The sequence below is a fragment of the Saprolegnia parasitica genome, assembly GCF_000151545.1.
Source record: "Saprolegnia parasitica CBS 223.65 unplaced genomic scaffold supercont2.2, whole genome shotgun sequence".
NCBI lineage: Eukaryota > Oomycota > Saprolegniomycetes > Saprolegniales > Saprolegniaceae > Saprolegnia > Saprolegnia parasitica.
The window spans coordinates 219,138-240,180 of record NW_012156396.1 but is presented as its reverse complement, the minus strand read 5'-3'; the positions used below and the strand labels follow the sequence as shown (position 1 = coordinate 240,180).

The 21,043-nt window shown below is 59.7% G+C and overlaps 9 protein-coding genes across 9 annotated transcripts in view; 4 read left to right on the top strand and 5 right to left on the bottom strand.

Annotated features, from left to right (window-relative positions):
• Nucleotides 1–933, top strand: part of SPRG_18926 (hypothetical protein) — a gene marked incomplete at both ends in the record, with an annotated part of 1,624 nt that extends 691 nt beyond the window's left edge. The window contains 5 exons of the mRNA XM_012339414.1: nt 53–154; nt 199–351; nt 400–487; nt 549–721; nt 769–933. Of these exons, the coding sequence (XP_012194804.1) occupies nt 53–154; nt 199–351; nt 400–487; nt 549–721; nt 769–933 (681 nt within the window). The remainder of the gene's footprint in view (nt 1–52; nt 155–198; nt 352–399; nt 488–548; nt 722–768) is intronic.
• A 73-nt stretch (nt 934–1,006) lies between these two features.
• Nucleotides 1,007–4,571, bottom strand: SPRG_00616 (hypothetical protein; the record flags this gene model as incomplete). The annotated part of the gene is made up of 2 exons (XM_012338841.1): nt 1,007–2,196; nt 2,246–4,571. 2 exons carry the CDS (start codon nt 4,569–4,571, stop codon nt 1,007–1,009), a joined length of 3,516 nt encoding a protein of 1,171 aa, XP_012194231.1.
• A 798-nt stretch (nt 4,572–5,369) lies between these two features.
• Nucleotides 5,370–6,979, bottom strand: SPRG_00615 (UV excision repair protein Rad23). Its single transcript, XM_012338840.1, has 5 exons — nt 6,878–6,979; nt 6,678–6,830; nt 6,383–6,631; nt 6,069–6,332; nt 5,370–6,007 (listed from the first exon to the last, which is right to left on the bottom strand). Exons 1-5 carry the CDS (start codon nt 6,941–6,943, stop codon nt 5,471–5,473), a joined length of 1,269 nt encoding a protein of 422 aa, XP_012194230.1. The 5' UTR covers nt 6,944–6,979; the 3' UTR covers nt 5,370–5,470.
• Nucleotides 6,980–7,477: 498 nt separating this feature from the next.
• Nucleotides 7,478–9,452, top strand: SPRG_00614 (hypothetical protein; the record flags this gene model as incomplete). Its single annotated transcript, XM_012338839.1, has 5 exons — nt 7,478–7,734; nt 7,784–8,159; nt 8,211–8,336; nt 8,379–8,729; nt 8,785–9,452. The coding sequence occupies 5 exons, from the start codon at nt 7,478–7,480 to the stop codon at nt 9,388–9,390; spliced, it is 1,716 nt and encodes a 571-aa protein (XP_012194229.1). The 3' UTR covers nt 9,391–9,452.
• A 211-nt stretch (nt 9,453–9,663) lies between these two features.
• SPRG_00613 (hypothetical protein) lies at nt 9,664–14,819 on the top strand (the record flags this gene model as incomplete). The annotated part of the gene is made up of 5 exons (XM_012338838.1): nt 9,664–12,259; nt 12,307–12,608; nt 12,825–13,833; nt 13,887–14,512; nt 14,593–14,819. The coding sequence occupies exons 1-5, from the start codon at nt 9,672–9,674 to the stop codon at nt 14,817–14,819; spliced, it is 4,752 nt and encodes a 1,583-aa protein (XP_012194228.1). The 5' UTR covers nt 9,664–9,671.
• Nucleotides 14,820–14,997: 178 nt separating this feature from the next.
• Nucleotides 14,998–15,946, bottom strand: SPRG_00612 (hypothetical protein). The gene has a single exon (XM_012338837.1). The coding sequence runs from the start codon at nt 15,925–15,927 to the stop codon at nt 15,043–15,045; it is 885 nt and encodes a 294-aa protein (XP_012194227.1). The 5' UTR covers nt 15,928–15,946; the 3' UTR covers nt 14,998–15,042.
• Nucleotides 15,947–16,691: 745 nt separating this feature from the next.
• Nucleotides 16,692–18,093, top strand: SPRG_00611 (hypothetical protein). Its single transcript, XM_012338836.1, has 5 exons — nt 16,692–16,892; nt 16,939–17,002; nt 17,046–17,383; nt 17,425–17,887; nt 17,942–18,093. Exons 1-5 carry the CDS (start codon nt 16,725–16,727, stop codon nt 18,028–18,030), a joined length of 1,122 nt encoding a protein of 373 aa, XP_012194226.1. The 5' UTR covers nt 16,692–16,724; the 3' UTR covers nt 18,031–18,093.
• An 80-nt stretch (nt 18,094–18,173) lies between these two features.
• Nucleotides 18,174–19,077, bottom strand: SPRG_00610 (hypothetical protein). Its single transcript, XM_012338835.1, has one exon. The coding sequence runs from the start codon at nt 19,051–19,053 to the stop codon at nt 18,220–18,222; it is 834 nt and encodes a 277-aa protein (XP_012194225.1). The 5' UTR covers nt 19,054–19,077; the 3' UTR covers nt 18,174–18,219.
• A 618-nt stretch (nt 19,078–19,695) lies between these two features.
• On the bottom strand, nt 19,696–20,688 carry SPRG_00609 (hypothetical protein). Its single transcript, XM_012338834.1, has one exon. The coding sequence runs from the start codon at nt 20,670–20,672 to the stop codon at nt 19,764–19,766; it is 909 nt and encodes a 302-aa protein (XP_012194224.1). The 5' UTR covers nt 20,673–20,688; the 3' UTR covers nt 19,696–19,763.
• Between the last annotated feature and the right edge of the window lie 355 nt (nt 20,689–21,043).

Genomic DNA, 21,043 nt, shown 5'->3' with positions numbered 1-21,043 from the left:
CCGCGCGACGGTATGATAACGCATCCATGTGTCGGGCCACAATGAGGCGTAGCGTCGCGCCAACTCGATCATCTTCACGCAGTCGGCCGTCATTCGCAAGATCCGAGGCCAGTACTACTTTATGTTTCAAGTGTGCGAGCGCCGGAAGCACCAGGTATCCCCGCGATACAAACCAATGCCGCCCGCATTGGCACGTAGCTGCTCGAAGCCCACGTCCGCTGCTACGCAGTGCGCCACGACATCAACCCCGACGGCACCGAAGGCGCGCTCTTCCAGACGCATCACATGCGACTCCAGCAGCCCGACGACGACGTCGGCGCGTACCTTCTCATGGCGCTGCCTCAAGTCGTGGTAAATCGTCGCGGACCCCATATAGTATCAAGTTGATACTTGTAATAGGTCCACCGTATTGACCAATGGAGTCCGTTCTACCCTCGCGAGTGTCAACGCCCCGACTATGACGCGTCGACGGCGGCAGCGTTCCCAGGTATGTCCTGCCCATCCCGCTGTGCTGGATGACACAAGCAGTATCATCATTGCGGATGTAGATCCGTGCCAGCGTGCGATCGACCATGAGAACGGCAACCGCGACTACAACGACACGAGCTTTGTACCGGCCGTGCCCACCGAGGAGCAGATCCGTCGGCACATCGCCGCGAGCGAACTCGAAGTCGTCGTCGTCCTCGAAGGCGAGGACAGCACGACGTCCAACACCATGCAGGTATGTTGATAAAACCAACGTATCCAGCTGCACGCGCATCATCCTAGGCACGCTACTCGTACACGGCGAGCGACGTGGCGTGGCATGCGTCGTTTGCGCGCTGCGTCGAGCGGTCGACCGAGGGCGGCGTCAAGATCGATTTCGACAAGTTCCACGGCCTCGAGCCTGCGCCGCTCGACGCGGTGCGCATCCACACCCCGTCCATGTTTTAGAGAATATCAATGTATATATATATCGTTGGTTTACAGACATTGTGTACACTATCCACAGACGAGCTGGTGGCAATTACGCGCCGTAGAGCATGTTGGTCACGTCCCGCGGCGCACTGACCGAGATCATCTTGAGGTTGTACCGGTCGCGCATGATCTCAAAGACGGACGGCCGCAAGAACGCCGGCGTCGTGGGGCCGCCGCGCATGTGGCAAATGCCGAGCGAGAGCAGCGTCAGCATCGTCACGATGCTCTTCTGCTCAAACCACGCGAGCACGATCGAGAGCGGGAGGTCCGAGACGGTCACGTCCATCTTGGCAGCGATCGCCTTGGCGAGCTCGATCGCGCCGAGCACGTCGTTGCACTGGCCGAGGTCAATGAGCCGAGGAATGCCCGTCTCGCCGATCGTGCCAAGGTCCATGTGGTTCATGCGGTACTTGCCGCAGCCAAACGTGAGGACGACACTGGTCGGCGGCAAGGCGTTCACGAGGTCCGTGTAGTACGTGCGCTCGCCCTCGTAGCCGTCCGTGCCGCCCACGATGTAGAAGCGCGAGATCTCGCCCGCGTTCATCGCGTCGACAATCTCATCGACGCGCGCGACCAGCGTGTCGACGCCGTACCCAACCGTGTACGACGTGGCCGACGGCACGAACGGGTTGGGCGGGTACGAGAACGTCGCGTCGTCGTCGGTGAAGCCGGCGCACGCGACCGCCTTGTCGAGGAGCGCCGAGAGGTCGTCGGCCGCCAAGTGCGGCACGTCCGGGTAGCCCACCATGCCGGCGCAGAAGAGACGATCCTTGTACGTCGTCTGGGGCGGCGTGAGGCAGTTGGTCGTCATGAGGATCGCGCCGGGAAAGTGGCCAAACTCCATCGACTGGCGCTGCCACGCGGTGCCAAAGTGGCCCGCGAGGTGCCCGGACGCGCGGAGGTCTTCGTGCGCATGCGCTGTGAGGAGCTCGCCGTGCGTAAAGACGTTGATGTGCACGCCATTGGCTTCTTCGTACGCGGCGCACTGCGCGACGAGCGCTCGGACGACATAGAGGTCTTGGCCCGACACCAAGATCGCGTGGCCCGACACGGGCGCGATCGAGACGGTCGCCGGCGACTGCGGGCCGTTGGCCTTGGCGAGGAGCTCCATCGCGACGAGGTTGACTTGGCCGACGCGCATGAGCATCTCAATGCACGCATCCACGTTGCTCGCGTCTTTGGTCAAGAGGAACGCAAACGCTTCGTGGACAAAGCTCTGGACCTCGGCGTCGTTGGCGCCTGTCGTCGCCGCCAGGTCCGCGTAGGCGGCGAGCCCTTGAGGCCGTACACGAGCATCTCTTGCAGGCCCACGAGCGCGTCGTTGCGCGCAAGGCGAGGCGCGAGAGCACGCCGACCTTCTTGCTGTGCTTGACGAGGTCTTCCATGTCCACGTCCGAGGCGGCGGCCGCGCTCTGCGGCAACTCGCGATGGATCCACGGCGTCGGCAGCGGGTCTTCGTCGAGCGCCATGGCCGACTCGTTGTAGAGCGATTGCAGCGGCTCGTAGAACGTCAGCGCCTTGTCGACGAGCGCCACAAAATGCATCGGGTCAAAGTTGGCGTTCGTGAGCGTCGACGACGCCGCGTCGAGCGTAAAGGCATCGAGCGCGCGCAAGAGCTCGCTGTCGTCGCCCGCGTCCAGCGACCGAATCTGGTGCGCGAGCCACGAGAGGTGCTTGAGGTGCTCCATGACGAGGTCCTGGAGCGCGGCGACCGTCGGCGTCTTGCCGCAGACACCGACCTTGGTGCACGCAACGCCCTGGCTCGTCTGCGCGCACTGGTAGCAAAACATCTCGCAGTCTCTGAGCACATCGGCAATCGGTCGGCGGTCCTTGTTGAGGACCACGTCTTGGGCTTGCTGCAGCGCGTTTTCGTGGTCGAGCGACCGCGAGAAGGCCTCCACTTGCCAGCGACCCGACTCCTTGAGCGCCTCAATGGTCGAGGCCTCGATGGCCGCCGTCGTCTCGTCGCCGTGGCCTTCCATGAGCGCGTGCAGCACCGACGCCTCGTGGTAGTTGGGGATGACACCGCCAATGCCGCAGTAAAAGTACACGCCGCCATTGTCGAGGTACTCACAGACCTTCTCCGGGTGCTCGGCGAGCTTGGTGGCCGGCGTCACAAAGGCCGCCGAATCGTGCGAGCACGCGGGAATGAGCTCGAGGAGGCCCTCCTCTTCCCACCCGTGGAGCTCGTCCTTGAAGAGAAAGTCCTTGGACGCGTGGCGCACGCCATAGTAGAGACGCAGCGGCGTCACGGGCGCGTCCGGCGACTCGACGTGCATGGCCGCGCGGTGCTGCATGAGTGCGCGGAAGAATGCAATGCCAGTACCCAGCGCGACGCCAATGATCGGCACGTACAGCGTCTCGGGGATCTTGAAGTAGCCGCGGCTCGTCTTGGCCGTGACGCGGTTGCCGGGCACTTGGTGCGAGAGAAAGCCGGCGGCCGCGCCTTGGATGACGACGGTCGGGTCCTTTGTGCAGTACCACTGGTCGACCATGTAGCACACTTGAATCTGGCGCGGCGACACCAAGTGGCTCGAGCAAATCGAGTAATAGCGCGGCATGATGGGCCGGACGTTCCCGAGGAGGTGGTCGAGCTTGACCTTGATCGACGGATGGTCTTCGAGCACGTCAATGAGCGTGAACGGCTCGCGGAGCATGCCGCCGCTCACGTAGCGCATGTAGAGGTTGCCGACGCCCATGTCCTCGGCGAGGTTCTGCAGATACGCTGCCTCTTCGGGGTCCGACGCGAGCATCGAGAGACCTTCGAGGAACGACCGGCTCGGCGGCGAAGCCAAGTCGAGGTACTCTTTCAGGAGCGCGCGGACCGTCACGGGCGCCGTCGACGGAAACGTCTTGGGCAAGTTGGACTCGAGCGGCTGCATCTGTACGACCGTGTCGAGGTTCAGGCGCAGGCGCGCGGCCGCGCGTTCGACGAGGTCGTCGGGGTTGGTGTACGCGAGCTGGACGTGGTCGCCTGTCTGGTAGCTCATGCCGTCTGGGAGGTCCATCGTGAGGAGGTACGTCGGTCGCTCGTAGCCCTCGGGCGTAAGCAGCTCGTTGCTAACAACCGTAAAGTTGCCAAACGACGGGCCAAAGTCGCGGGGCGCGTCCATGTGGAACTGGCGCACGTCATAGTGCACGGGCAGCGTCATCTTTTGGTCGTCGCCGAGGAGCGCGGTCCAGAGCGACTTGATCCACGGACGAAAGGCTGTCTCGTGGCCGCACGCGTCGTGCTCGTCGCCGTACGCGGCCGGAATGAGCTCGACGGCTTCGAGGTCGAGGAGGCGCGCGCGCACCGACTTGGCCGCGCGGTTAAAGTTGTCCTTGGTCGTCGAGCAGCCGAGGCCAAAGACGCCAAACTTGAGGTTGAGCATGGCCGGCGCATCGTTCTTGAGGTACTCCCAGCACGACGCAAAGTTGTTGGGGAACTCGCCGTTGTAAAACGTCGACGTGATGAAGAGCACGACGTTCTCGTCCTCGAGCGGAAGCGCGGCCATGTCGTAGCTGCTCGCCGGCATCATGCGCGAGGCGAGGCCACGCGCCTTCGCAAACGAGTGCACGATCTTGGCGTACGACTCGGCCGTGCCCGTCTGCGACCCGTACAAGATCAGCATGCTCGCTACTTGCTTGGAAAAGGGAAGTGAGCCAAAGTGCACTTTCAAATGTTGGGCGCAAAGACACACGCTCGCAATAGAAAGGCTACGGGGAATTCCCTCACTTTCTGGGTGCAACGTCCTAACCCAAGACGTCAACGCACGGACAAGCTCAAGTTGCAGCCGGGTCACAGCCGGAGCTGCAGAGCGACATGACACACATCTTGCCCTTGATGGCAACCGCCCAATCCAACCGCCCACGACGACGATGAACGACTGGCAGGAGTATAGTTCGGATACAAATTGGACGTAGTTGCACAAAAATAAAACACTGGCGAGAGGCATATATTGACGGTCGACGCGTCGGTCGCAGGGGCGTAGCCACGCACTGTGAGTCGCGAGCGATCACTGCCGAGGTACCTTGGAATAAATCCATCGCAAGTTGAAGCAGTCGGCAAGATCCCAGGACCAGAGTCCGCCGCCTTGTCTCTCAAGCTCTCGACGAGGGCACACGCGAAGAAGATCTGCTCGAATTTCGCCTCCTCGATGAGCTATCGTCCGCAGCAAGAACGGCGACGCACGTATAAGGTAGAGCGAGATATCGGTTCTTATTTCCATCTTGGGTGCTTAAAATCTCGACGACGCCCTCGGACATCCCCATGGATCGAGCGCTCGCCCCGTCGCGTGCCGATTCGTAGGGAGTTGCCCTGCCGAGCGAGGCGAAACGAACCCAAGACCGCCTTGCCGAATCTCGGTCGTCCCACCCTGCGTGCGTCTTTGCTGCTTGAATTTGGACCCAAAACGGAAAAGCAAAAAAGAGACTCTTAAAAGCCCGCACCCTTGCGGCGTCGGTGCCAACGACTATAAGCTCTTCTTAATACGGGTCTAGCTAGCGGTCGACAACGAGTCGCTGTGGGCGCTCAACCATAAATGTCGTCGTTCGAGTCGCCGCCAAAGTTGCCGCCGGCCGCGTCGTCGTAGTCGCCCGACATGCTGTCCATGAGGAAGTTGGCTGCTAATGCTTCGTTCTTGTCGCACGCCAAGTACGCCTGGACGGCCTCGTTGCGGTCAAAGCCCATGTCGACAAGGCGGTTGATGGCCGCAGCCTCCTCTTCCGTGAGGTGGATACGCGTAGGCGCGCCCGCGCCGGGCGCGCCGCCGCCCATCTGCTGCATCATTTGCTGGACGGCCTCGGGCGGCATTTGGCTCAGCATTTGCGAAAACTGCTGCAGCTGCTGCGGCGTCATGCCCATTTGCGCCGCCATTTGCGCCTGCTGCTCGGGCGACAGCGACGCCATGAGCTGCTGGAGCTGCTGCGGTGTCGGCATCGCGCCGCCCATGTCGTCCATGTCGCCAAAGCCGCCTTGGTCGGCCGGCGCGGCTTCCGCGATCGGCTCGTTGAGCATGCGCACAAACTGCTCCTGGTTGGCGTGGATCAAGCGCAGCAATTCCGGGCTCTACGTCCCATGTATGTGAGCCACGTCATGTCTGCCCATAGGGATAGAGAATGAATGGTACCTGGCCGCCAATCTGCTGGAGCACGGTCGGGAGCGCCGCCGGGTTGGACTGGATCAAGCGGCGAAGCGCGTCAAACTGGGGGTGGTTGCGGAGCGCTTCGAGCGAGTTGGTACCGGCGAGACCGCCGGCAGCCGACGGAGCGGCGGGAGCGGCGGCAGCAGGTGCGCCACCGACGGGGATCTGACGGGTGTCGGGAATACCGTTCATCAAATACTCGACGGCGCGGTCGGGGTTGTTGAAGGCGGCCTGAAGGGCCAAGCGGACCTAGCGTGCGGATCACTGAGAAATTATGCACACGCCAAGCCACGACATACCTGGTCTTCCGGAAAGCCCATATCGCAGAGCTGCTGGATCGTAGCGCTGAGAGCTTCACCGACAACGATGCCAGCGGGAGCAGCGGGGGCCTCAGCTTGAGCAGCAGCAGGCGTAGCCGTGGGGGCCGCCGGGGCAGGGGCCGCCGGGGTAGCCACAGACGCGGCAACGGGGGCCGCGACGGGAGCCGCCGCCGGGGTAGCCGCTGGGGCCGCAGCGGGCGCAGCCGCCGGCTTCTTCGCCGCCTTGGGCTAACCCAACGGTAAAAAGTCATGAAGTGTGGTGGTGATTGGCTACCTTGGTGACCATCACGACCAAGAAGTCATTCTCCTTGACGTTGTACTCCGAGAGGGGGCTTTCGTCCTTAAGGACCTTGCCCGCGTGGATGAGCTTTTGCAGGTCGACGGCCGACCCGTTCTGCTGCTCGATCTTCGCCTTGACGCTGAGCACCTGCATTGGCTCATGAGCCTCTAGCTGGTGCGGGGGATGGGACGCACCGTATCGGTGAGCTCGGCCTCGATGGGGAAGGCCACGCCTTGGAGCGTCTTCACGGTGAGCTTCATGGTCCGTCCGAGATTTGGGGTTTGGCTTTGCCCGGCGATTTCCATTCGCACGAATTAAAATCCAAATTAAATTAAATGCTTCGCGAACAAATCCACATACAAACAATAAGCTTGATGCTTTTTTAATGATGGTCTTTTTGGCACCACGTCCCAGGTTTCGATAAAGTACTTTTATGAAGGGACCTTCACTAAAGTTGCCTTGAGAGACCTGCGAGAAAGCATCAGGTGGGATATCCAAAATCAAGGGTTTCCCCTTCCATCAAGGTAGCTCCCAAGTACACTGCAACCATAGCCTTACAAATACGACGTTCAAAACCCTTAAACTACCATGTACCGGTAGCAGCAGCTGCAAGGCGCTCGGCTCTGTCGATTGCATCGGGCGTAAAATGGTGCCTAGAGTACACTATTTGTTTTCACACTATTGGATGTGCCTAGCACTTCAAGGTGGCATATGCCGAATGTACAGAGCAAGCCAAGCTGCGTCATACACGTACGCCAAGCAAGATACGGGGCATGACAACGGGTCGTCGCAGCATGCTGGTCCTGCTGGCAGCCGTGGGCCTGCTACTCCTGGCAGCCCCGGTGCATGGCCTTCGCCGTGCAGACGCAGCGGTTTCGAATGCTACGAGCGCGACGCGTGTCCAGGCCTTGCCTGGCCTCGCCGCGGGCGGGATGAAGTCGGCGCACTACGCTGGCCATGTCGAAGTGGACACCACAAACAATGGCCGTCTCTTCTACTGGCTAGTCGAGGCCGAAGTGAAGGACCCAACGACGGCGCCATTGACTATCTGGTGGGTTTGATCACACCTTGCGGCATAGACACTGAGGACGACGTCGTAGGCTCAACGGTGGACCTGGCTGCACGAGCATGCTCGGCTTGTTCATGGAGTGCGGTCCGTTCCACATTGAAGCCGACTTGACGCTGTCGCGCAACGAGTACGGATGGCAGAAGACGAGCAACGTCCTCTTTGTGGACCAGCCCGTCGGCACGGGTCTCTCGACACTCGGGACGCGCGCGTATCCGTCGTCCGGGGCAGCGGTCGCGGCCCACTTCTACACGTTCCTTCTCGGGTTCCTCCAGCAGCACCCCGAGTACGTCCATGGCCTTGTCTCGCGACCGATTTACTTTTTCGGCGAGTCGCACGCGGGTCGATGGATCCCGCAATTTTACAGCCACATTGCGACTGAGAATGCACGCAATACGCACGGTCTTCAGGTCGGCGTCTTTTCGTTCTCGAAACTGGTTATTCAGATTCAATTTCTCTAGATCCAGATTCACGGTGCCGGCATTGGCAACGGCTGGGTCCACCCGCTCATCCAGTACGACTATAGTGGGTTCGCCCACGGTCTCGGGCTCATTTCGCTCGGTCAAATGCGCACGCTCCAAACCAAGGTGCGATCGTCTTGTGGGTTCAATTCCCATCATGGACGGTAGTTTACGGTCTGCACTGACGCCATTGCGCGCGGTGTCTACCACGACGCCGCTTGCTTTGCCAACTTGGACAGCATCATGGACAGCGTGCGCGGCAACGTGCCGCTGAATTTCTACGACGTGCGCGCCTACGGAAGCTCGAACGAGTACCCGCCAGCCAAAGAGCGCATCAGCGCGTACTTGGATCAGCCGGAGGTGCGCAAGGCGCTGCATGTCGAGAGCAACACGCAGCCGTTCGAGCAGTGCAACTACGATGTGTACGGCGCGCTGGGCCACGAAGACGCTGTGAGTACGCTCCACGACGTGGACGCGATGCTGCGCGACGGCGTCGACGTGCTCTTCTTCAACGGCCAGGTACGACATGCGCGGTCTTTCTTATTTTTTCTTATTTTTATATCCTACGTTCTAGTGGGACATGATGTGCAATGCGTTCAACACGGAGCGCGTCCTCTACGAGCTCCAATGGCCCGGCCGCGACGACTTCAAAGCCGCCGAGCGCTACACGTGGCGCGTCAAGGGCCACGACGTCCCCGCGGGCTTTGTGCAAACGGGCGGCAACCTCACGTTTGCCATCGTCTCGGGTGCGGGCCACATGGTGCCGTACGACGTGCCCCTTGCGGCGCTCGACCTCTTTACGCGTTTCGTGCAGCGCGTCCCTTTTACCGACACGCGCCAGGAAATTTCTGTGCCGACGTACTGGAATGCGACGGCCGAGGCCGCGTGCGACCTCGGAGTAAGAGCCAGCGAGACGTCGACGATGTGGCATGCGCTTGTGCTTCTCGCTGCTCTCTCGAGTGGATTGGTTGCGACCCTCTTGACGTTGTTCTACATGCGCAGCGGCCGCCGACGCCGGCCCCCCGCGATCCTCGTCGAGGTCGACGACGAAGATGACGAGGATGATGGACGCCACGTCACCGAAGACGACCTTGAGAGCGACTGGGACGACGCCATGGTCGAGATGGAAGAGCTCACGAAGGAATCACGGCAGCGGAAAACGACGTCGAGCGACAAATAATCCATTTTTCGAACCGCCAATCAAAATCGTTTGCAAACATCGATCGACCAATCGAATATGAGTTTAAAGCCTCGTTGGAGTCGCTGCTGCGTTTGTCGATGGTGCTTTCAATCGATGGCTTCAAGGACGAGACAAGAGACCACTCTATTGCTCACTTAATCGAGCGTTGTGGACTCGCTGTGGCAACACTAGTGCTTGGTATGTGACGTGGCACCGCCACAGACCGCTCTCGATCGCAGTCGAAACCGACACATGGAGTAACCGACCGCGCAGAAAGGATCATGCGCCGACGCCTCTCCGATGTCCTCGGCATCGGGTACCTCGTTGTCTCCATGGGACTCAGTTGCTATTGTCTCTACCTCTTTGCCCCGTACATGGCCAACGACTTTTTCTGGCGCGACTTTGACGCGGCCACCGTCTCGACAGCGCTCGCAGCAGCCTTTCGCACGCAGCTGTTGGGCAATGCGTCGCGTCATAGCTTCGACTTGATGGCCTTTGAGAATGGGTTGCCGCTAGCACAGTTTGACGCGCGCGGAAATACCCGCGTCTTCACGCGCATGCTCCTGTACGACAAGCTGACGACCGTGCAAGATGGGATCAACGGCCTTCGCCGCCTCGAGACGAGACTCGTGACGAACCTCATGACGGCGTACTGCTGGGTCGACTTGCAGCAGCGCTGGGCGCTCGCGCACTCGGCGGCGCGGCAAGAGCGCTGCGTAGCTCGGTACACCGCCAATGGCGCCGTGTACCTCGAAGCGACGCTACGCAACATCCAGCTCCGCGACTGGCTCGACTTGAACGGCGCGCGATTCAACTTTGCGATTGCCGACGCTGTGGCGGCCAGTATCGATGGCCAGCGCTGGCTGTCGTCACTGATGGCCCACGAGTGGGTTTCGGTGCCTGACGAGGTCGATTTCTGGGCGTCATTTCACGTGACGCGCTACGAGCTGCAGTACGCCAACCGTGTCGCCACAGGCATTCAAGATACCGTTGACGTGACCAATGCCATGGGTCAAGTTCGGTCTTTTCTCATTGGATCGTCACCCACCAGGGCACGAGAGACCGGGTGGACGACCTGCAACCTGCTCGCGCCATTCGAGTACGATCTCCAGGCGCTCGGCCACAACCAGAGCCTCGTGCGCAATGCAACGACGTTCTTTGGCGCTCGCGATCCGATGGTGCTCGTCATTTTTAACATGGGCCCTCCAATCCCGTACGAGGTGTTGGTTCTACAAGACGCCCTCGGGCCGTTCTTCAATATCGATTTACGCTGGCTGTCACCGCCAGTATCGCTCGTCACAGCTGTCCAACGCTTCCGAACTGCCGTCCTAACCGCCATGCGAGCCAAGAATGCATCAACTGCCGTCTTGGCTTTGGCACCAATGGTATTGACACCGACGCCAGCTATTTGGAGCGACCCATCGATCGCTTTTCACAGCGGCAGCCCCTTTTGTCTCTTTGGCAAACCTCTGCCGTTCGTGCAGCAGACATTTAGTTTTGATGCCAAATGTGGCCCACAGTTACCGCTCACGATCGAGTGGAGTGCGTTTAACAGCCTCTTTGCAACCCTGGCTCTGCAACAAACGCCGTCTCAAAAGCGCGAAATTTGCCAGCGGTGCCCGCCGAGTCAAGTGCATGCGTGCGTCACACAGCGTCAACGGACCCAAGCAGCGTTTGATCTCATCGATTTTGGTGACATTGTTATACCAGACATTGCCGCACTCAATCTAAGCTACTGGCAGCTGCTAACGCCGGTGAGCTACCTCTCGGGCAACGTGAACGTGTCGCAGCACTTCTTGCTGGCACCAGACTGGGCCTTCTTTGGCTGGATGAGTGTCTACGACTGGGTCACGCACACCAAGGAAGTCGTGTCCTTCGAAGGCGACGTTGCTACGTGGCATATCATGTCGAGTGCCTACGCTTCCAAGCCGATGGAACCATCGTCGTCCATGTCCTCTAGCTTGGCCATTTACATGTGGTACGGCGCCGCGGTCACTTCAGCTGGCTTGCTTGCCGTCGCACTGGTCGTCGTAGCTCTCTGGCTCGTCTATCGACCATACGACAGCGACTGGTTTGTCTTCAATCGCATCGTGGGCTCTACGTGGCTGAGTCGAAGTCTGTTGGTCTTGCGCGGCGGGACAGCAGCGCTCTGCCTCGCGTCTGTGCCACTGGCAACGTCAACACATCTTGGTGCCGTCGCATTTCAACAAGCGCCGCGGTCTGTCGCGGTATCGGCGCTCTTGGCCGGCGAGACAACGTGGCTGGCGTACGCCACGCAAGAGCTACTGCACCCGATGACGCAATCACATACGCGCCTCTCGGCCAGAGTGAGCACACTCGTAGCATGGCTACTCGTGCTTCTACTCGACGTCTTGGCGCCATTGCACGCGGCTGCATCGACGGACCAGACCTGCAGTACGGTCAATATGGTCAACTTTGTCTTCTGCGACAGCGGCGCGCTCGTTCTCGGTCACTGGACGCGAACACTTGGTGTCGTTGGCATCAACGTTGGTGGTGCGATCCTCGTGGCGGCCGCAGCAACCTTGGTCGCAGCACCGAGACCGCCAGCATTGTCTGCGTCAAGTGCGCTTTGGACGGGTCTATCGACTTGCTTTCTAAACGGCGAGGCGGAAACGACGAACCCCGTCACAGCGTTCATGGGAGGTCTCCTCTGCAGCCGCTGCGGTGTCTTTGACATCACGCGGTGGCTGTCACTGGACCTGGGTCCTACAAAATCGATGGCTGACGTTGTCCACGTAGCGTGTCGTGACACCACCTGCGTCGTCGTTCCGCCGTCGTCTCGAGCACACTACACCCTACTGCTCCTCGGTCTTGGCTACACTGCGTTCACGCTGATTGGCAACGTGGCGTTTCTCTCCATTATCCAAGAGAGCCTCGCCAACGACTTTTCTGGAGCGGCTTCAACAGCTCCAGCACGCACGCGTACTTGGCGACGAAGCTCAATGAGCTGCTGCTCACGACGACCGAGGCTCCGCTGCACCTCGACGACCCCCGGCTTCTCGACTACTCTCGCTTTTACAACGGATCCGAAGGCACGATCGTCTGGAGCAGCACCGCGGCGCGCCGGGCGCTCTTCCAGTCGACTCCGTCGCTAGAGATCGTCGTGGCCAACCTTCGCCGCATGGATCCATGCCTCCTGCCGTGGATGTTTACGCAGTACTGCTGGCTCGACCTCAACCAGACATGGGAGATGGCAAGTACACAAGGTCGGCAGAGGCGTTGTGCCTCACACATGATGAGAAATGGCGCCGTGTACCTCGAGCTTCCGCTGCGCAACGTCGATGACTGGGATGCTTGGGATCGATGCTGGGGCCATTCCTTTCATGTGGGTTTCGGAAAGGATCTGTCAATGACCCTCACTGGCCGTCAATGGCTCGCGTCGCTCACGGACACCGCTCTCTCTATCGACCAAGAGGCTCGTGCGTGGCGTCAACACAACATTGCTCACTTTACGCTGCAGTGGCAAAACTACAAGACGATCGGACTCGACGATGCGCTGACGATCGAGACGGCCCTTGGTCTCTCGTACCCACTGGCGCTGAGTTACATACCCGCCTCGATGCACCCTCAGCACCAGACGTCCTACATGATGTACTGGGCGTTCGCGAGCGACCTCTGGGCCATTGGCGCCAACACGACAGGCATCTGTGGCCGGAGCTTGCTGCGGACCAGCGCCAACTTTGCGTTCCGCAATGCGTCCAGCTGGGGCCTTCTCGTCGAGAATCGCACTCTGACGTCGCCGTTTCCGAGCGAGATAGCATCGCTCGAGTCGAATGTCGGTCCGTTCAATGCCATCGACATGGTGTACCTCGTGCCACCGCCGTCCCTCCTCGCCTTCTACGCCGGTGTCAGCAGCGCCTTGTCTTCGCTCCTCCTTCGCGACCCAAACGCCCAAACGACGTTTCTGTCACTGCCTGTCAAGTACAATCTCGTGGCGGCTCCACGCTTCTTGCTCGACGACCTCTCAATCTTGCTCGGTGGCGGCAACCTCTTTTGCGGTATCGACAACGGACTCTTATCCGGCGCCACGGGCCTCTACAGTCAATTCACAGCCACGAGCCCGTGCCGCTTTGTCAGCAGCGAAGTCATGTTTCCGTCCCGACTGCAACTCTTGTTTGCCTTTCTCGGGTTTGAGTTTACCCTATCCCTCAACGCCACCTCGGATTTCGACGGCATTTGCGCGTTGGACACGACCATCGTCGCCAACTGCGCGGGGGACTATGCGACGTTCTTCAACTTTTTGCGTCAATACGCGATCGACTTTGCGACTCTTGAGCGCACTGCGAGGGCACTTTACGCGGACGTTCTCGCCCACAACATTACACTGGTGCAGTACGCCCTCGGTGGTTCTATTGGTCCAGGAAGCCTCATGTTGATTCCGCTGTTGGACGACAACGACCGCGGCTGGAGCTTCTACGGCTGGTGCAGTCTCTACGAGTGGGCCATCGGCATGCGCGAAGTGGTTTCTTTCCAAGGCAACGCCGGCATCATCACCACCATCTCGGGGGGCACGGCCCCGACGCAATGCCGCCCGACGCCGCGCAACTCCGAGCGAGCTACGCAGCGTTGCTGCAACAAGGCGTCGCGTACGTCACTGTCGTCATCATTCTCGTCATGAGCCTTGTCTTCTTGAACGCGCTCCGCTCCCGCGGCCGTCTCGAGAGCCGCAACCTCTTTTGCATCAACCGCGTCGTCGGACTCGTCTGGCTCGGTCGCCCCTTCTTGCTCTTGCGCAGCGTCACGGCGCTGTGCCTCCTCAACACGAGCGTCGCCGACCTCGTTCAAGTCGGTGCGGCAACGCACTTTGCTCTACCTAAACTGCCGTGGTACAAGACGGTCCTCGGCGCGTCCGAAGTGACGTGGCTTGTCTACGTTCTCAACGATCTTCTGAGCTGCGCCACGCACCACTACACGTCGCTCTACGCGTTCAAGAGCTCCAACCTCGCATGGCTCGTTCTCATCTGCGTGGCATCCATCCAGCCACTGTCGCCGCTTGGTCAGCTGCAGCGGTCCTGCGACGCTCGCGACATGGACGCAGCGCTTGTCTGCACAAGTGGCTACGTCGCTATTGGCAGCTACGCACGCCTCCAAGTCACCGTCGGTATTGCGTGTGGCTGCGTCGTGATATCGTATGCCATCGAACGCTGGCGTGTGCCGCGCTTGTCGTCGGCGCTGCCAAAGCGCTCCTGCTCAATGCGCAGAGCTTGTACATGCTCAGCTGGACCCACTGGCGTCACGGCGACGCGTTCTTCCTCGACACGTCGTCTGGCATCATGGCCGGCTTGCTCTCGCTGCAGCACAAGAACACGTGGTACATTTTCGACACCAAGACGTGGCGCCTCCTCATGCTGCCGACTGCACCCGATTGCGGTCGGTTGAAACATGCGATTCCGCTCTCCAACCCTTGAAGTATCGCAAAGTTGAGGCAAGAGACAAGACTCGTGCGTTTTTGGTCGAGAGGAATTTCAGTATGAGGTTCTTCACACATGCAAAAGCGTGCTTCAGGCATATATCATTGCCTGCAAAGAGGTCGTCTCGTTCAGATTCCAACCCTACCCCTTACTAGCTCCCACAACAAGATATTATGTTGCATATCGATTAAAATGAACGCAATGTGGAATTGAAGCCGCCTTACTTGTACGCGAGCTCGGCAATCGACGAGCTCCAATCCGCCGCGTTCTCAAAGCCGTTGCGGCCAAAGTTGTAGTCTTGGATCGTGGCTTGGAGCTCGGCACGGGTCGTCATGACAAACGGGCCGTACTGCTCGATGGGCTCGTTGATGGGCTTGCCGCTGAGCACGACACACTGCATTTCGCCCGTCGTCTCGAGCGTGACGCCGTCTTCGTTGCCGTTGGCCGAGAGCAAAATGACCGAGTGCGGCTCGACGCGCGTGCCACCGATGAAGCCCTCGCCCGAGATGACGTATACGAACGCATTGTGGTCTTTCGGCAGCGCATGCGAGTGCGACGCGGCGCCTGAGAAGATGAAATGCACGTACGTGATCGGGACGTTGGTAAAGACACTGGCGGTCTCGCCCATGGCTTGGCCTGCGATCACGATCGCCTCGACGTTGCCTTTCTTGGCGCGCGGGAGACCCTTGGCCGGAATCTCCTGGTACTTGGGCTCGGTCATCTTGAGCGACTTGGGCAAATTGAGCCAGAGCTGGAGCCCAATCGCGGGCTTGTTGCGGCTCGCAGGCATCTCCGAGTGGACGATGCCGCGGCCTGGGCACATCCACTGGAGGTCACCAGGCGCGAGCTCGCCGCGGTGGCCGCAAAAGTCCTCGTGAAGCATCGTGCCGGGCGAGTGCGGCAAGAGATACGTGATGGTCATAAAGCCGCGGTGCGGGTGGTCGGGAAACCCGCCGGGGAGCTGCACGTGGAACTCGTCGAGCATCAAGAACGGGTCGAGGCGGCGCAGCATCGGGTGACCAATGGACCGGCGCACGGTCGCGCCGACACCTTCGCGCTGGGCCACCGAGACAAAGCTCTTGGAAATGGATCGGGACGTGAACATACTGGTCAATTGAAGAATGAGCTGGACAAATGACAAGCAAAACATGCCTGGAAGATGCTTCCACCGTCAACCAACGTCTGTGATTGGCTCCAATGGATGCCGCACCGGGCCGTGATTGGTCCTTCGCGCTGGGCCACAGAGACAAAGCTCTTGGAAATAGATCGGGACGTGAACATGCTGGTCAATTGAAGAATGACCTGGACGAATGACAAGCAAAATATGCCTGGAAGATGCTTCCACCGTCAACCAACGCCTGTGATTGGCTCCGATGGATGCCGCACCGTGCAGTGATTGGTGCATTTCAACTACAACGACGGAGGAAGTATTTTCCAGCCTCGGAGACAACATCTTCCTCGACTCAAGCGTTAGAAGACCTATACTACCACGAGATGGCGTGTTTTCATGCCGGCAAATTTGCATTGCCCTGAGCTATTCCCTGAGCATCCCATGCCGCTCTCCAAGCTGTATTGCACACAAAGCACCATGCAGGCCATTGCGAGTCCATGATGTTGCAGCGCCAAGCAGACGCAGATCTGATAGCCTCTAGGCTCTACGAAGAGCTAAGGATCGGTGTCTGCGAACGCAATATGTGGTCAAACTATGAGCAGCGTCCTTGTCCAGGCATCGCACGCTCGGGCGACGCACCTTTTCCAGAACTGCAGCGCCACGTGGCTGGCGCCAGTCAAAGTCCGAAAACAAAAATATTGATCCAATCGAACCTCGTCTAGGAACTATCCTAATTAGGCACTGGCACTCAAAGATATTCCAAGCGTAGGGCGCAAAACCCATTTGGTGCAATGGCAGCGACCGTGGACGCTCGGCGGCCTCTTCGCCTGCTCGTCCTGCTGCTTGTCGTGCTGCTCGCGGCTGTGTACGCCGGGCGCGACCTGTATGAGGTGCTCGGCATCTCGCGCGATGCATCGTCGCCCGAGATCAAGAAGGCCTTCCGGAAACTCTCGCTCAAGGTAGGCTTGCCCGGCATGGCCGAGGCGTCATGCGGCGTGCTTGTAGCTGCATCCTGATAAAAACCCTGGTGATGAAGACGCCGCCAAGAAATTTGCCGAAGTGGCCAGCGGTACGTCGGCGACTGCCATTCGTGGTCCGTAACAATTCTATAGCGTACGAGGTCTTGTCGGACACGGAGAAGCGCAAGAAGTACGACATGTACGGCGAAGACGGTCTCAAGGACAATGGCGGCGGCGGCGGTGGCGGCCATGATCCGTTTGACATTTTCTCGCAGTTTTTCGGCGGCGGCGGCCGCCAGCGCCAGCAGGAGCCGTCGCGCGGCAACGACGTCACGGTGCCGCTTCGCGTGTCGCTCGCCGACTTGTACAACGGCCGCAGCATTCCCGTGTCGATGCGGCGGAAGACCGTGTGTCAGCACTGCCACGGCAAAGGCGCAGCCCATGCCGACGACATCCACACGTGCCACGAGTGCGGCGGCCACGGTGTCAAGGTACAAGCGATCACAGGCTCCACGAACTCATAGTCTTGTAGCTCGAGACCCGGCGCGTCGGACCAGGCTTTATCCAGCAGTTCCAGACGACGTGCACCAAGTGCCATGGGAAAGGCAAGATTGTCACGAGCACGTGCCCCGTGTGCGGCGGCCACAAGACCAACTTTGCCGACGTTGAAGTCGACGTCGACGTCGAGAAGGGCATGCAGGACGGCCACGAGATTGAGTTTGAGCACTACGCCGACGAGTTTGCCGACCGCAGCGCCGGCCACGTCCGGTTCCGCATTGCGACCGTGCCCCACGAGCTCTTCTCGCGCGACGGCGACGACCTCTGGATGGAATTGAACATCTCGCTCAAGGAGGCGCTTATCGGCTTCAAGAAGAGTTTTGTGCACCTGGACGGTCGCCGCGTCGAAGTGACGCGGTCGTCGATCACGGAGCCGAGTCAAGTGATTTCGCTTCCGAGCGAAGGCATGCCCAAGTACCAGTACGCGTCCGAGCGAGGTAGTGTCGAGGTCGATGTCCTCTATGTCTGACTGCAGCTCTTCTGGCATGTAGGACAACTGCACGTCAAGATCAACGTGCTGTTCCCGACGAGCTTGACGGCCGACCAAAAGCAAGGCTTTCGCGACCTCTTTGCCATGTAGAGATCGCATCGGCGCCTTGAAGTAATAGAGCAGGGTCGTCATATAAAGTTGTTGGATCTCCTACATCTCTCGCCTAACCGAGCCTGGAAAGGTGCTGCGTCATTACATCGATGCGACCAGCCACCTGGAACCAGACTCAAAGTCTCTTGTCGTAGTGTCGTCGCCTCTTTAATGGTTATGTACAGCAGGCTACGCGACGCGTTTCCGCGGGCTCTTGCTCGGTTCGGTGTACTGGATGACGACGGGCACGATTTCGCAGTTGTCTAACCGATACTCGGTCTGCTCGAGCACACGCAAGCACGCGCCAATGAATCCGACGTGCGACGTGATCGCAATAAACGTCTCGGGCACGTTCTCGTACACGTGCTTGAGAAACTGCACGGCGCGGGCTTGGATCTCTTCGAGAGACTCGCGCTTATCGGGCTGCCAGAGGCCATCGTCGTTCTCGGCAATGTCGGAAAAGTCGACCATCGGAAAGAGCGCGGCCATCTCGGTGATCGGGCTCCGCTTATCGCACGTGTGCACACCGATGGTCTCGCGGCAGAGCTCCATTGCGACAAACGGGACCTTGCCAATCTCGGTCGCAAACACGGTCGTGCCTGTCTGCAGCGTGCGGCGCAGCGGCGACAAGATGATCTTCTCGAGCGGCAAGCCCATCTGGAGCTCGTACTTCATGCGGGCGGCGGCGCTCGCGGCCGCGGCCTCGCCTTTCGCCGTCAGACGCGCATCAAGAAACTCGTTGGTGATGGCGACATCGCGGAACCACACCTCGGGCCCGAGGCGTATCTTGGCTGCGTTGTGCTCGCCCTCGGCGTGGCGCAAGAAGTAGAGCACCTTGGTGTTGGGGCGGTTGGCCCGGCGGACGGCCTTGGCGAAGGCTCGCCAGTCGGTCTCGGCGCTGGCAAAGTGCTCGAAGATGGCGTCGTGGTCGGGCGCTGCGTGGTAGGCGAAGTGACCTGGCACGACGTGGAAGCCGCCGTGGAGGGTCGCGTACACCGGGTCGTCGTACACCAAGTCGTCCATGGCAAAAGCCAGAATCTCCGTCGCAATCGGGCGACCGAACAAATGTAACTGGCTAAAAACGTTCCGAAGCGACCAATCAAACGCCTCAACGGCGCAAAAGATCGCGCCCATTTTGATTTGCACGTCATGTTGGGCGGCGTTGGGCTATTTCTTTGGCTAGTCATCGACGTGCAAGGGAATAAATGATTGTTGTCGACATGTGGCCAAGGACGATGGCTGCACCGCCTCGAGCTATACAAAAATCAAGTGCTCAGTCTCCAAGTGGCAACTTTATCGTGGGTTGTCGTCGGACTCGAACTCATTGCAGATTTTGATTCTGCAGAGCGTTCATGGTTTGAATTGTATGCGCAAAGTACAGGTAAAGGGGCATGAAGCTTGTGCAGGCTCAGGCTGGACATCGTGCGAGCACTAGTCGAGCAAGCTGTCGACTCGAATGATCTCGCGCGCCCCCAGAGCTGTGCTGCTGGACAAAAGGAGGCTGCATCATGGCGTTGCCAACAGGGTTGACGCAATCTTTGCGTCAGCGCGTAATGCTGACGTGGCAAGTCAAAGTCGGCACGTGTCGGTCGTGTGGTGTGTTGCCTTCACCGCAAAGCCGGCATCGACCTCTCGTCAAACGTGTACTAGTATCACGCTAACGAAGGCGTCGCATCCACGATCGTATTACATATGCTTTGAACTAACTATTTGTGTGCATCGCTTGGTCGATGCTACTTGCGCAGAGCTCTGCAAGAGAGAACCAGCACGAGCAGCATCGCCAAGAGCGACGAGAGCTCCATCATGGGTTCCGCGGGCGGCAGCTGCTTGGCGACGACGGACGGTGCAAACAACGTGCGCTGGACCACGGTCGGGATCGTCTCGCAGTTCTTTGGCTTGTAGTTGGGGTACCGCAGAAGCACCATGCAGTTTTGGATGAACCCGGCGTGGGACACGACGGCAATGTACTTGTCGGGGATGCGCGTGAAGACGTCGTCCAAGAACGCATGGCAGCGCGCTTGGATCTCCGCGTCTGTCTCGCGATGGGTAGGCGACCATAGCGTGTCCTCTTCGTCTGCAATGAGGCTCCAGTTGACTTTGGGAAAGGCTTTGGCTAGGTATGACCGCGGACTGCGCTTGTCGCACGTGTGCACGCCGAGCGTCTCGCGGCAGTTCTCGATCGCGACGATGGGCACCGGCGGAACGCTCGAGTCGTTGAGGCGAAAGAGCTCGTGCGCCGTCTGCAGCGTCCGTGTGAGCGGCGACACGATGATCTTGTCCAGCGGCAGCCCGAGATGGCGTTCGTAGAGCATGTGCGTTGACCGGTTCCGGGCGTCGGCAAGGCCGGCGTCGTTGAGCGCAGCGTCCAAATACTCGTCCGAGAGTGAGATGGTCGCGTCCCACGTCGGCGTGCCGTAGAAGCGCTCGGCGGCATTGTGGTGGCCCTCGGCGTGGCGGACCCAGTAGAGCACCTTGACGTTCTGCATCTGCACGAGCGGCAGCTTGGTGAGCGCGTGCCAGGACGGCGTCTCGCGCTCGTAATGGTCAAAGACACCGTGGTGGGGCGTCGCGTCGTAGGCGAAGAGGCGTGGAATGCTCTCGAAGACGACGCGTGGCAGCTTCGTATCTACTTGCTTGTCCATGCTCCGACCAAAACTCAACTGAGCTTCGCCGGCTAAATTTAATACCATCGACGCGTCGGTTTTGTGGCCCCGTGGTATTTTATGATGTGCAAACGACCGCATCGCGCTTGTTTATGCGAATTAAATGATGGATACGTCGGAATAAAAATATACCGTCTATTTTGAGATTTCGACCCAGTGGAGCGCCTTTGCTGGCAAGCTCCCAGCGCTCCTATTCTTGTCAGGCGGTGTATTACCGGGATTACCACTATGGGTTTTTCTTTTTCTATGTGGTCCATCGTCAAGCTACTTGATCGACCAGCAGCGTCCGCGGTCGTGAGCCAGACCCGTGTTGCGGTAGTTCCACTTGGATGCGACCGTGGGCCGACCGT